Source organism: Oryza brachyantha, chromosome 2, assembly GCF_000231095.2.
Source record: "Oryza brachyantha chromosome 2, ObraRS2, whole genome shotgun sequence".
Lineage (NCBI taxonomy): Eukaryota > Viridiplantae > Streptophyta > Magnoliopsida > Poales > Poaceae > Oryza > Oryza brachyantha.
In genome coordinates, this window is record NC_023164.2 from 886,555 (window position 1) to 900,717 (window position 14,163).

Here is a 14,163-nt window from a genome sequence, read left to right on the forward strand (position 1 = left end):
GAGTGGGCAAAATCGTTCGGGTGACATGTCTTAAAAATTTTATTCATAAGTTATTTTTTAATTATAAATATATAGTTTGACTTAGTTTTTCCTCAGTCACCTAGAATTTCCTCGGTCACCTAGAAGATGACCGCAATGGCTGCATACAGCATACTGTGTAAAAGGAACACGACAGAAATTTCTCCACGGTACGCAAACAATCCAAGTTTTTCTGAGACTGGCATTTGAAAATGCGGCCATCCCTGAGGATGGCATAAAGGGAAAGCACAAGTGATAGCAGTTTTATGCGGTAATGTATTTGTATTTTAATTATTCCATCCGTTTCAAATTACTTATCATTCTAAATCAAACATTTATACCTTTGATCATCAATTTCTAATATGATACTACCTCCATCGTTGTTCAGATTCACCCTCGAAATCCCTTACAGAGGCTGAAAGATTTATATAATCCATTACAAATACATATTGTTATACTATACAAATATCTAGAAATTAGTCAAATATAAAAATATTTGGTGTAGAACAAACCTAGAATGATAAGTAATTTGAAATAGCGGGAGTGGATCATTACAAGATTTCACAAACCAAGGGTTGACTAGAATTAGGCGTGCTGCCGAAATGGCATATACATATACAAATCAAGTTTATTTAACGGCACGACAGGAGTAGGACGAAAACACAAGAAGTTTCTGTTCAGAAAAAGATGATGGCACAACAAGCAAGCCCCAATTATTGTTCGTGCTATAGACTACCATTCATCCAGCAAACAGATCGAGGCCCCAGAACTTGCCAGGCTGGTTGGTGCGGTGTTTCCGGTCAATGGATTTCATCTTCTCCATGTCCTCGTCGGAGATGGCGAAATTGAACGCTGCAAAGTTCTCCAGCAGCCTCTCCTCCTTGGATGTCTTGGGGATGACCGCTGTGTTCCTCTGGAGCCCCCACCGGAGGACAAACTGCGCCGGTGTCTTGCCATATTTCTCAGCCAGAGACTGCAGCAGCAGAGTAAGTTCAGAAATTATCGTCAGGTTTTCAGAATGTTTGGCACTGAAGGTAATGCTGTGCAATTCATGGAACAATAGCAGGGACGATGGACTGAGTATTTGGGATGGCATACGATACAACCTTGATGACAATGTCGTTGAGGCATGAGATGGAGCCAAACAACTCGGTATTGGCAGTGGAGCCACCGAGGGGTGTATGCGCCGTGACACGGATCCCATGTTTCTGGCAGAACTTGATGAGAGAGTCCCGCTGGAAATAGGGGTGTGCCTCAATTTGATTGACTGCGGGCTTTATCTTGGCATAAGCCAAACAGTCTCTGGTAAGGAATATGTCATAGTTGCTGCATGAATAATAACTCACTAATTAGATGTTTGATAAGGTGACTTCTGTGCTTGGCATGGCATGACACTAGAGGAAGCAGCAGAATGAAATTGCAAGAACTATAGCTCCCTTCTGGTTCTTCTTCTGAAAGTGGATAGCTCAAGTTATTGGAATTGTCTCCTAGGCCTAGTTACAGCTAGTAGTTACTAGAAAAAAAGGATTTACTACAGAGAAAGTTACAGCTAGTAGAGATGAACAATGAACAATGTTATGCAGAATTATCAAGCTAAACACTATGTGACAATTAGGAGCTCCAATGGTGAGGAACTAAAGATCTGATAATGATCGGACAACAAAAGCTGTGGCAATTATCAGGAATGGGACTAAGAACACTATCTGAGGTGAGAAACACGAGGACTATAACATATTCGCTGTACATAAGTATAACATGAAAAGGCAATCACACTTATTTTACTTGTTCATGTAGACAACGTGGCACTAGGAAGTAGGAAAAACCAAATATTCCAAAATATGCTTTCAATACTAAATAAACAAAACTATGATTATAACAAGAAAACACTGACAACTTTGATTTACTTCACCTAATCCCAATGCTGCGAACCAATCCCATCGAAACAAGATCTTCCATTGCACGCCACGTTGCCTCCAACGAGATAGTGGTATCAATGTCTAGCACACCATCATCACCACGAGCACTGCCAGGCGTGCCAACTCCTGTAGGCAATAGAAATGCTCATATCATCAGTCACCTAATGAAAATAAATAAATGCTCTTCCTCTATATATAATAGACAAAATAAGAATAAAGGTTGTACCAGTATGCCGACTAGCTACTGGGAAGTGGACAAGGTAGAGATCAAGATAATCTAGCTGCAGCTTTTTCAAGCTATCCTTGCATGCTTCAATCACACACCCATGATCTGAGTTCCACAACTACAACCAGAATAAAGGCACGGAACCTCCAATCACATAACATAATAAATGCGGAGAAAAAGAAGAGTTCACTAGAATGAAAAAAAAAGGGGCCTAATAAATTGTCCGACAGCACACTTGTTAGGTGGGGATCAGGTGTAAAACAGGATAGTAATTTCATCCAAAATGAAATCAGAGGGGCAGCTCCCATAGTCCCAAGTGCACCAGACGTGTGCCAAAACAATTCCAAAAAGACAGAATGCGATGCAAAGTTGAATAAACCGAAATTGCGGATAGCAGCGGTCACGTCTATTCTAACCATGCTAACCAATAGTATAAGTGGGACTTGATTTATAACATCGTAGAGCCGTTTCTAAATAGGCACTAACTAGTAGATGAATAATTTCTGAAGAAAGAAAGTGATAATGGTTTCAAGGTTTCAAAAGATAAAAATAGTATTTCCAATCTCAATAACCTTAGTAGTGATGAAAAGATCCCCCCTCTTGACAAGACCAGTTTGGAATGCCTCTGCAAGTGCATCACCAACTTCAGCCTCGTTTTGGTATTTAGCTGCAGAATCACTAAGCAAACACAGTTAGCAAAATCTCCCAAAAGAATTGGAACCATGATTTATTTCCCCCGGACAATCGGAATCACGAATCATATTCCCTATCAATTAGAATATAAAGTTCTACCCAAAAAACTGTAAAATAGAACTCACAAATCTGCCATTTATCCCAGACAAATTGCATTGTGCATGCATACCACTCATGATATGATGAACCTGATTTCTTTATGTCCCCACAAAACACGAGACCGAACAAGACAAATTCGCCAATTTTACCTTCCGCAGTGACACACAAGAAGATATACATCCTAGAGTCAACAGTAAGTTATTGCAGATTGGCAATCCTAGAAATGGCCAACTCGTAGCAATTCCATCGGTGTACAGGTACAAGCACATACGGAAGGGAAGCTATCGTGCTTGGTATGTAGGTGGGTTGCTTCTTCATACCAGCGCAGTCAAAGTGGCGGTATCCAATGCGGAGGGCGGAGTGGATGAGGCCGCGGATGGCGGAGGGCTCCATCCGCCACACTCCCAACCCCACCATCGGCATCTCATACCCGCTGCTCAGCGTCAGCGACTGCGCTGCCATCCTCCTCCGCCCTGTGCCGTGCTGCTGCCGGCCACCGTGCCACGCCTCGTTGGAGTCGGGGCCGATGAGGGCAGGCATTTGTATTCATAGTGCAGACCACTCCTACTCATAGTCTCAACAGGAGATAAGATGCCACAAAGGATGTGGATATCAGCTCTACAATCCATGCCACACCCTATAGGATTAGGATACCAGATTGCTCTGCAATGCAAGCCACACTCTACAGGATGAGGATACCACCTCTACAGTGCAAGCCACAGTCTAATGATGTTTCGAGAATCAGACCCTGTCGGCCGTTCATGTTTTGTATCTAAGACTTTAATTTTTCTGAATTTGCACGTAAGTCCAAGCTTTTACAGTCCAGAACTAATCAGAAACTAATCTACCGTCACCTCACAAATCGGTAAAAAAAAAAAAATCCTCACCAGATTCCTCAATCCCTTCGCCGGCGCAGCCATCCTCCGGCCTCCTGCCTCCGCCGCCGCCTCTCCTTCACATCGGAGCTCCGCCGCCGCCGGAGGACTCCTCTCGCCCCCCCCCACCCACCCCCGTGCTCGGCGAGGCTGGGGCATGGGGGGAGGAGCTCAACGCCGGCCGCAGTCCCCTCCTCTCCTCCTCCGCGCGCGGCATGCAGATCTGGCCGCCGCCGCCCCCGCTTCTCCCTGCTGCAGATCCGGGGGGCAACGGCCGCCGCGGGCTCGCCGGACCTGGCCGCGCGAGCTCCCCCTCGTCGACGGCGGCGGGAGGAGGAGGAGGTGGAAGTGGGTGGCCAACCCATGCGGTTCACACTTCCGAGCCTATCTATTTGGCACGCAGGCAGGATATCTTCATAGGATAGTACTGTGAAGCTGATGCCTGATAATGAGAGTGATGGCCTTGGTTGGCTGCGTTCGTTCCCGTTAAGAGATAATATTGTCATATACTCCTATTTCTATAAATAGGAAAAATTATAAGATTGTTATTATAATTTTTTTTAATTAGAGATATGTCATTTTGGTCTACATGTCATTGACATGTGTACCCGACATATCATTGAGATAACAGTGATATATCTTTAGAATCTATTTGTTTCCAGGGACTTTTTTTAATCACTGTCACATCGAATATTTGAACACTAATTAGAAGTATTAAATATAGACTATTAATATAACTCACGCCATCCTCTGGACTATTTCGCGAAACGAATCTATTGAGCCTAATTAATCCAAGATTAGCAAATGTGATGCTAATCGTGGATTAATTAGGCTTAAAAAATTGTCTAATCAAATAGTCTTTATTTATGCAATTAGTTTTGTTATCAGTCTATATTTAATACTCCTAATTACCGTCCAAACATTTAATATGATAAGAACTTAAAAAAATCCCTGAATTCCAGCTCCGTAGTCTTATAATTTTAGTCTTCTCGTTCTTTTGTCGCAGATAAATTAGTAAGCTCATATTTTTAAATAAGTTAGCAAACTTTAATCTTCTGGTGGCAAATAAATTAGTAAGCTAAACGTAAAGTTAGGGGAGAGAAAAGAGTAAATAAATTGTGGGTCAGGTGACCAAGATTTAACTAAATTTGAGTTGTGTAAGTTTCCAAACACAATCATCTAAAACTATGGCTTGCCTAAGGTTAGTGTGACAAAGTTAACTCCTCTGTCCTAAATATAAATATAAACATTTCTAAAATTTAAATTTTGTACTACAATATAAATTTATTACTATGAGTTTAGTCATTGTAACGATTTTAGAGTCAATCGGATACTTAAAAAGAACCTAATCAATTTAAATTTCAAAAATTAACTATTAAAGTGATGCTTCGTTTTAATCTATACTAAACAATATATAGAAATACTTATATATTATATATTATAGAACAGTAGTAGTCGCCAACCAAACAAGACAAGTCCATTTCTAGTGGGGTGTTTTAATCTCTATGTTTCTAAAAGGGGCATATAAGCAACAAGGTATAGAGTTGATGGTTGAATAGTCAGGTAATGTGTTATTTTATTTTATTATTGTATAGGCAATATAGAGACAAGTAGTATTGAAACGGTGTAAAGAGAGTTTCATCGAGTTTTATCTGGATGAAACAGCATAATATTTTCGTTTAGTAAACTATAATTTGAATTTTTAACCTTAAGTTTAGAGTTTTTTGATCGTAGTTTATTTTGTTTAGTCTTGGCTTTTGGTTTGCTAGAAACACGTATATAAAAATTTTTTTTAAAAAATATTTTTATTTGTAAATATATCGTTTGACTTTTTTTTCTGAAAAACCAAACAATCACCCATTTTATCTCTTTCCATTAACTCGCTACCATATAATCAAAAGTGCTAATATGGCTTGAGAATGGAACTCCTACTAAGAATGATCTCAAGTGAAATGAAAGAAAACCCCTTGTTTTTCACCAGCTTACTAATTTGGTAAACGATGCATTTTTTAAGAAAAAAGTTCTATCTAGAAGTTACTTTTTAATCTATTTTTTTAACTTTACAAATTACCATGCACTAATAAGTGTTTTACATGATTTTCCTCCTTTTCTACTTCACTCTTTCAAACCCACCCAGAGTGTGTAATAATTTCGCAGTGGACACCTTACAAATTGATTCTAGGTATCCGAAAGACAAATCGACTCCAAAATTTGGAGCAACTACAAATTGATTCCAAATGTTAGAGGCCTGATTTGGATGTGCTTTCTGAATGAAGGTTGGTTAGGCATCTATCTGTCATACACCATTAATGTGAAAGTAATCAATTGAGGAGATAATCACATTCCATTGGAGATTGGTGTAAAGAACGGCAGGAAAGTAACACACCGCACATGTCCTACAAATTTTCACAAGCGAGAAATGTATCCGCACAGAATCAGCTAACAAATACTGGTATTAACAAAATATTAGTAGATAAAAGAAACAAAGATCGCAACGATTCATCGCTGAAGGAACAAAAGAAAAACAGACAAAATCTGCTGAACCGACCAAAACCCCACTCCATGCTCTAGTTTAAGTTCTTTTTAAGTACCAGTTTAGCCCACTCGAATTAAACTTTTTGGTTAAGCATAAGCTCCATAAAAGATGGATATGTGAACAGGCCCATTGTTTGAGCTGTTTTTGACAAGGCGAGTCACAGGACTACCATGGAAATTTTTATAGTTAAATCTGAATGCACAAAGGTGTATGAGTATTTGTTTGTAAATAATTTGACTTAGATCAAATATGAGATTTAACAAGGGAGCGAATCCGGCATATATATACATAAAGTACGAATCAAGTTCATTTAACGATACGATAGGGCGAAAAACGCAAGAAGTTTCTGTTCAGAAAAAAAAATGATGGCACAAGAAGTTCGCAGGGACAGTGGAAAGCCCCAGTTATTGTTCGTGCTGTGGACTCTACCATTCATCAGGCAAACAGATCGATGCCCCAGAACTTGGCAGGCTGGTTGGTGCGGTAATTCCGATCGATGGATTTCATCTTCTCCATGTCCTCGTCGGAGATGGTGAAATCAAACACCGCAAAGTTCTCCTGCAGCCTCTCCTCCTTGGATGTCTTGGGGATGACCACCGTGTTCCTCTGGAGCCCCCACCGGAGGACGAACTGGGCCGGTGTCTTGCCATATTTCTCAGCCAGAGACTGCACCAGCAGATTAAGTTCAGAAATTATCGTCAGGTTTTCAGAATGCTTTGACACTGAATGCAATGCTGTGCAATTAATGGAACAGTAGTGGGGACGATGAACTGGACATTTGGGATGGCATACAATACAACCTTGATGACAGGATCGTCGAGGCATGAGACGGAGCCAAACCACTCGGTATTGGCAGTGGAGCCACCAAGGGGTGTATGTGCAGTGACACAGATCCCATGTTTCTGGCAGAACTTGACGAGACAGTCACGCTGGAAGTAGGGGTGTACTTCGATTTGATTCACTGCCGGCTTTATCTTGGCATAAGCCAAACAGTCTCTGGTAAGGAATATGTCATAGTTGCTGCATGAATAATAATTCACTAATTAGAAGTTTGAGAAGTTGACTTCCCATGGCTATGGCATGACATGCCACCACAGGAAGCAGCAGAATGAAATTGCGAGATCTATAGCTCCCTTCAGGTTCTTCTTCTGAATGTAGATAGCTCAAGTGATTGGAATTATCTCCTAGGCTTATTATAGCTAGTAGTTACTAGAAATAATGGAATTAATAAAGAGAAAGTTACAGCTTATAGAGATAAACAATATGATGCAGATTATCAAGCTTAACAGTATGTGACAATTAGGAGCTCCAATGGAGAGCAGCCAAATATCTGATAAGGGTTGGACAACAAAAGCTGTGACAATTATCAGAACTGGGACAGAGGACACTGTGTGAAGTGACAAAAACAGGGATTATAACATATCCTCTGTACATATAAGTATAACATGAGAAGGCAATAATACTTATTGTATTTGTTCATGTAGACAGCATGGAACTAGGAAGTAGGAAAAAACAAATATTCCAAAAGATGCATCCAATACTAAATAATCAAAACTATGATTATAATTAGAAAACAAATGACAATTTCACCTAATCCCGATGCTGCGAACCAATCCCATCGAAACAAGATCTTCCATTGCATGCCATGTTGTCTCCAATGAGATAGTGGTATCAATGTCTAGCACACCATCATCACCAAGAGCACTGGCAGTTGTGCCAACTCCTGTAGGCAATATAAATTTTCACATCGTCAGTCACCTAATGAAAAAATAAATGTTCTTCCTCTATATATAACAGAGAAATAAGAATAAAGGTTGTACCAGTATGTCGAGTAGCTACTGGGAAGTGGACAAGGTAGAGATCTAGATAATCTAGCTGCAACTTTTTCAAGCTATCCTTGCATGCTTCAATCACATGCCCATGATCTGAGTTCCACAACTGCAACCAGAATAATGGCACAGAACCCTCAATCACACAATAAAATAAATGCGTAGAAAAAGAAGAGTGCACTAGAATGAAAAAAAGGGGGGGCTAATTAATTGCCCAACAGCACACTTGTTAAGTGATCGTTGTTAAACAACAGCATAGTAGTTTCATCCAGGATGATAGCAGCGCTCATGCCTACTCTAACCATGCTAACCACTAGTATAAGTAGGACTTGATTTATAGCATTGTAGATCTATTTCCAAAGAGGCACTAGAAGCTTACTTGTACTCTATCCGTCCCAAAATAAGTGCACTACTTCAAATTTGAATTAGAAGGCTGCGCTTATTTTAGGACGGAGGTAGTAGATGAATAATTTCCGAGGCAAGAAAGTAGTAATAGTTTCAAGGTTTTAAAAGATGACAGTAGTGTTTTCCAATCTCAATAACCTTGGTTGTGATGAAAAGATCCTCCCTCTTGACAAGTCCAGTTTGGAATGCCTCTGCAAGTGCATCACCAACTTCAGCCTCGTTTTGGTAGTCAGCTGCAGAACCACCAAGCAAACACAGTTAGCAAAATCTCCCAAAAGAATTGTAACCATGATTTTTTTCCCGGACAATTGGAATCATCATTCATATTCCCTATCAATTAGAACATACAATTCCACCCCCAAAAAAATTGGAAAAATACCTCAAAAATCTGCTATTTATCCTGACAAACTAAACTGCAACTGCATAGTGCATACATATTAACTCATGGTACGATGAACCTGATTCATCTACGTCTCCGCAGAACACGAGACCAAACAAGACAGAATCGCCGATTTTAACTTCCAAAGCGACGCACAAGCACATAGGCATCCTACAGTTAACACAGTAAGCTATTGCAGCTTACAGATTGGCAATCCTGGAACTCGTAGCAACTAGAGGTAGAATCACACGGAGGGAAGGGAAGTGGTATCATGCTAGGTTCTAGGTCGGTGGGCGGGTGGGTGGTTAGGGTTGGTTCTTCGTACCGGCGCAGTCGAAGTGGCGGTAGCCGATGCGGAGGGCGGAGTGGATGAGGCCGCGGATGGCGGAGGGCTCCATCCGCCACACGCCCAGCCCCACCGCCGGCATCTCGTGCCCGGTGCTCAGCTTCAGCGCCGCCATCCGCTCTGCTGCTGCCGCCGCGCCGCGCCTCGCCTCGCCTCGCTGGAGGTGGAGACGATAAGAAGAAGAGAAGAAGAAGAGTGCGTCCCTCTTATTCTGATGTGATGCACCACCGCTCACGATTCAGTCATATTGTACCGTGATATTCTCGGTAACATTATTTACTGATATATATATATAGACTCTGTACGTGTCAATGAAGTAATGTCATGGGGCAATGTTATTAAATCGGAGTCTATCTATTGGCGTCGTCTTTGGATCAGCTTGGCACATGATTTTATTAATTTAGAATCAGCTTTAACTTAATTAAACGATGGTTTATTTTAAGCTTAGATCTAGTTATTAAGTTAAACCTCCATGTCTATTGGCACGACGATAACGTGACTCTTCTTTCCTTTTTCATCTTTCGTCGGTTCATCGGCTTGATTTAGTCCATAGGTAATTTAAGATTAATTCTAATTTACTTGAATAAGCTGGATTTTTATTTATAACATTAATTTAGTTTAACTCACAATTTAATTTATTGAGTTAAATTAGACGACCTAATGCGTCTCCAAGTCTATTAGCACTTTCAGTCTTTTGGATCGGTTCGATCGCTCCTATCATTTCGCTTTTTAGAGAAACAAGCGAAAACACGTTTTTATAAATGAAAAACAATTTGTAGGTAGAACTTTTATATAAGCGTCCATAGCGACTCAAAAGCAAAATGCACAAAACAAACCACAATGAAAAAACCACAAAATCAGTCCAAAATTAGGTTCTAAAATTTAAATTTTAGCTTATAAGCAGCTGCAACAAAGATAGAGCCTATAATTTAGTATCTGCTCAATTGAATTAAATAAATTGTTTTTTAATTAATTAAGTTTATTGAGTTAAACTAGAGTCATTATTATGATTGGCTCAATTGAATTAAATAAATTCCTTTTTAATTAATTAAGTTCGTTGAGTTAAACCAGAGTCATTATTGATGTCTGCTGCAACTCCAAGTCTATTGGCATCTTCACGGGATATCTTTACGAGATGCTGTGATGACAAAAGTTGATGGCCATTGCTGAGCAACAATTTTGTAGATAACTCCTAATTTCTAGTAGGTATCGCAAATCCACTCCAATTGAAGAGAAATTTGGATCAAGTACAAATTGATTCCAAGTTTTCAAATATTAGAAACCCAATTGCTTTTTTTTTTTCCTGAATGGAGGTTTGCTAGGCTTCTGTCATACATCAGTAATGTGTAAGAAAGCAATTAGAGGATATAGTGTGATGTCATACAGCAGTAATGTGAAAGTAAAGAACTGAGGAGATAATGTGATACATTCCATTGGAGATTGGTGTGAACAACAGAAGGGAAGTAACACCCAGCAAGTGAAATGCTAAATGATGATCTGGATTCTATGCCCTCCAATTTTTCAGAAATGAGAAATGTATCCACACAGAACCAACAGCTAATAAACATGAGCTGATAAACGAAACAACGATCGCACCGATTCATCGTTGAAGGAAAAAAAAACATACAAAATCTGGCAAACCCTGTTTTCCTGAATACATCTGATTTTTTTCTTCCACGCTGTTAGTGCCACAGCATGTCCTCCCTCGGGTCAGAGACATGTCAAAATCTTACACCTGAACTACTATGTTTATATGTGCTTTGGTACACCAAGCCTCATGGAATATTTTCTTCGGCATGTCAAACACAAAATAAATGAACTCTTTGTGCGTTTCTTCTCACTTGCCGCGCTTCAAATCAAACACAACACAGGCGTCTGCGGCTGTTTTCATCTGCACTCAGGGAAGATGCATGATTGTTACATAACAACTTCTTATTGAAGTATCTGCATTAGTACTGCTAGAATCATATAGATACACATTCTAAAGAAGACTAAAGGTACATAAAAACACTTGTTGTAGGCTTCAAGTAACATACTGATCCTACAAATATTAACTGGACTAGCTATCCCCTAAAATATATGTGCCAATCACTGCATCAACACCTTTTTTTCACTTCTCTTCTAGATCAAACCAATTTAGTGTCATAATTACAACTCAATACCATAGAAAGCGCCTGCAAAAAATTTTAAAGTTGTTTTATGGATACCTGTATGACATTGATAACTTGTTTCAACGCCCAACCAATTAAAGTTGAAACAAACACAAAGACAATGAGAGGACTTTGCTTCATAAGGCCTCTGCATACCTGTTGCATACAGAAAATAGTAAAATACTAGGTATTAAGCAGTAAGTCAATTAATTGGATAGGTAACTGCGGATATGACGTCTTCTTACATTAAGCAAGCTTGTTGACTTCTCATCAGCATACAGAAAGAGAATTATGTATAGAACCTGTAATTGGAAGCTTTCTATGTTAGGAGGTGAAACATGCAGTCTAGTCAGCAGCGTAAAAGGGTGCTGCCGTGCTGGACATGCTGAGATGTGACTCATTGACTATATTAAATAACTGTTCAATGCTAGTACCATGTGCAGATGCAAGATAAGCTCGTTGGGTGATACATTGGTTTTGTGCACATCAAGATATCCTATACCTATGCCTCAAAACCCATCTACTCGATTCATGCCCATGTTCAGCTAAACTAGATGAAAACCATCCAACACAGCACTCAACACATACTCCTGCATGCAAGTAGCCAAACACCCATGCAGATACTGTCAAATATAGAAAAATCATGTACCTCGGAAGCAACACAGCAGAAGGCCATGAACGGTCGATGTCCATAATATAATTTCAGAAGCCAATTGCCTGTGTCCTTTACATCCTTATGGCTAGTCTTCCCTGATAAGAAAGAACTAGTACAAAACACCATCAAGTAGTTAGCAACATGTAGAAGTAACTAGAGATGCATCACAAAACTATACAGCATAACTCTTGGCTATAGAAAAAAATGCAACATGAAAAAAAAAATCATTCGGTTTTCTTGACCAATAGGCTAGTAACTGATTACATTTATTATGTTCCCTTCCAGAAGAGCATGCGCCTACTAGGTGAAGAAAACTATGAAGTGGCACTAACTGAAAAAATGGTAGAGAAAACTAACCTGTACATTTGAAACCAATGGCTTGTAATATCCAACCCAAGCAGGATCAAGAAAACTAAGCCAGGTCTGTAGAGAAACTTGCAAACACAGTTTGTATCAGGTATCGAGATACAAAGTACAAAATTTAAAGTGTTTTCTACTTTCATTTACCTGTAAAACTGGGAGAGAAGTGCCAACAAACAGGCAGTGCTAACCCTGAGGAATGTGAACCGTGAAATTATTTCAGGCTGCAGAATGTATTCACCCTGGATATACAGAGTCGAATTATTTACTTGAGGAGTACCTATCTGTTACCATGTCCAGCACAGCTCCAAATGTTGATGCTGATAGAATAACATTAACAGATCAGATATAATATTAAGGAGTATTTCAATAAAAAAAGTTCATGATATAATATACTCTTCACACAAATTAAGTACTGCTACAAAGTATCAAGGCAGCAGACAAAAAACTAAAAAAAAAAAATCTTTTCTGCAGAAGGACAAACTACATGAATACATGACTTTGAACACATAAAGGAATGATTATTAGTCATTACCTTGGTTAAATTTTCGTGCAAACCAACCATCCAGGCCATCGCAGAAAAAGCTGATAGATTTGGAAGATGTTAGTTCCAACATTCCATAGATATTCAAATTGCATAAGGCAAGTTGTCCAAGGATAAATGTATAACACTCACCTGAAGAAGTAGAGGATAGCAAAGAGCACCCTATTGGAGTAACACACGGCAAAAGCAATGAAGTTTATGATAATCCTGAAATATCCTGCATGATAGCAAGATGCCAATTGCAATTTTTAAGGAAAAATCGTCCATTGCATCTATTCAATAATATATGCGATGCATTAAGTTATCTCCAATTATTTTGCTTCTAGTTCTCTCAGGTTGCCATTCTTATCTATAATTTTATTTTTAATAGCATAGTGTATTAAACAAGAAATAATACAGAAGCTCACCAATGATATTAGGAATGTAAAGATAGACTGACGGCGTTTTCTCTGAGGAAGGTTGAGCCATTGGAGATCAGTAGTTTTTACTTGCTACTAGAAGCCTGAAATCTCCTCACTTAAATTGCTGGCAGTAGTGTCTATATAGGAATTCCTGGAGAAATAATAATTGCCTCAGTTTATAAACAAGGCAACAAGCAACAATTTTTAAGGAAAACCATAAAAACTTCCGACGTCACAGCCAGTGGCGGATCTCGCGTGGGACACGGGGGGTTCAGTTTTTGGGAACAAAAATACCGCTATTAGTATTAACATTAAGGCAAATCAAGAGAGGAACTTGCAGATCTGGAGGAGACCCTAGGGTTCATGACGCAAATTCCAGAGGAGAAGAAGAAAAGTTGCATGGATAGAGAGATGAGAAAGGGGATATGTCTGCGCAACGGACGGATTCTCACCGGTGAGGACGCAGCGGAAACGGCAGGACGGCGGTGGCGGCCGGCGAGCTCGCGCGAGGAGGAGGAGGAGGAGGAGACGGAGACGACAGCGACGCCGAGGAGGGGACGAGACGTGAGCCGAGCTTTTGGGCCCAGCCTTGATTTGGTCCTCGTTTTACGAAGGCTTTCTTGGCCCATCTTTTTTGCGGGCAGAGCAAGTGTTTTTGGGCCCGTCCGATTTAAAGTTTGGGTTTTTTTTAATATCTTTTTTGCTTTTTCAGTGCATATCCCCTTGTGAAT

At 39.8% G+C, this 14,163-nt stretch overlaps 3 protein-coding genes across 4 annotated transcripts; all 3 read right to left on the reverse strand.

Moving 5' to 3' along the window:
- Window positions 1-574: 574 nt before the first annotated feature.
- LOC102713521 (NADP-dependent D-sorbitol-6-phosphate dehydrogenase-like) lies at window positions 575-4,222 on the reverse strand. 2 transcript variants are annotated; one of them, XM_015833822.2, is made up of 6 exons: window positions 3,273-3,810; window positions 2,733-2,827; window positions 2,161-2,278; window positions 1,928-2,060; window positions 1,125-1,344; window positions 575-991 (listed from the first exon to the last, which is right to left on the reverse strand). In XM_015833822.2, exons 1-6 carry the CDS (start codon window positions 3,490-3,492, stop codon window positions 758-760), a joined length of 1,020 nt encoding a protein of 339 aa, XP_015689308.1. In that variant the 5' UTR covers window positions 3,493-3,810; the 3' UTR covers window positions 575-757. The 2 variants fall into 2 exon arrangements, with proteins under 2 accessions (XP_015689308.1, XP_015689309.1); XM_015833823.2 differs by lacking the exons at window positions 2,733-2,827; window positions 3,273-3,810 and adding an exon at window positions 3,840-4,222.
- A 2,426-nt stretch (window positions 4,223-6,648) lies between these two features.
- LOC102713798 (NADP-dependent D-sorbitol-6-phosphate dehydrogenase-like) lies at window positions 6,649-9,560 on the reverse strand (the record flags this gene model as incomplete). The annotated part of the gene is made up of 6 exons (XM_015832952.1): window positions 6,649-7,029; window positions 7,164-7,383; window positions 7,954-8,086; window positions 8,184-8,301; window positions 8,736-8,830; window positions 9,302-9,560. Coding segments are annotated over 6 exons (1,056 nt in total), but the record flags the coding sequence as incomplete, so codon positions are not given.
- Window positions 9,561-10,899: 1,339 nt separating this feature from the next.
- LOC102714804 (probable CDP-diacylglycerol--inositol 3-phosphatidyltransferase 2) lies at window positions 10,900-14,014 on the reverse strand. Its single transcript, XM_006646750.3, has 11 exons — window positions 13,885-14,014; window positions 13,439-13,583; window positions 13,164-13,248; window positions 13,023-13,072; window positions 12,768-12,807; window positions 12,635-12,679; window positions 12,485-12,550; window positions 12,122-12,236; window positions 11,718-11,774; window positions 11,530-11,628; window positions 10,900-11,213 (listed from the first exon to the last, which is right to left on the reverse strand). Exons 2-11 carry the CDS (start codon window positions 13,497-13,499, stop codon window positions 11,160-11,162), a joined length of 672 nt encoding a protein of 223 aa, XP_006646813.1. The 5' UTR covers window positions 13,500-13,583; window positions 13,885-14,014; the 3' UTR covers window positions 10,900-11,159.
- Window positions 14,015-14,163: the final 149 nt, after the last annotated feature.

Coding starts and splice junctions, on each gene's coding strand:
- LOC102713521 (XM_015833822.2), bottom strand. CDS start 3,492: ATGCCTGCCCTCATCGGCCCCGACTCCAACGAGGCGTGGCACGGTGGC. Junction 2,828..3,272: donor CCGCCACTTTGACTGCGCTG/GTATGAAGAAGC, acceptor GTGATTCTGCAG/CTAAATACCAAAACGAGGCT. Junction 2,279..2,732: donor ATCTTTTCATCACTACTAAG/GTTATTGAGATT, acceptor TTCTGGTTGTAG/TTGTGGAACTCAGATCATGG.
- LOC102714804 (XM_006646750.3), bottom strand. CDS start 13,499: ATGGCTCAACCTTCCTCAGAGAAAACGCCGTCAGTCTATCTTTACATT. Junction 11,775..12,121: donor TCTGCTGTGTTGCTTCCGAG/GTACATGATTTT, acceptor TTCCAATTACAG/GTTCTATACATAATTCTCTT. Junction 11,214..11,529: donor AAGTTATCAATGTCATACAG/GTATCCATAAAA, acceptor CCCTGAGTGCAG/ATGAAAACAGCCGCAGACGC.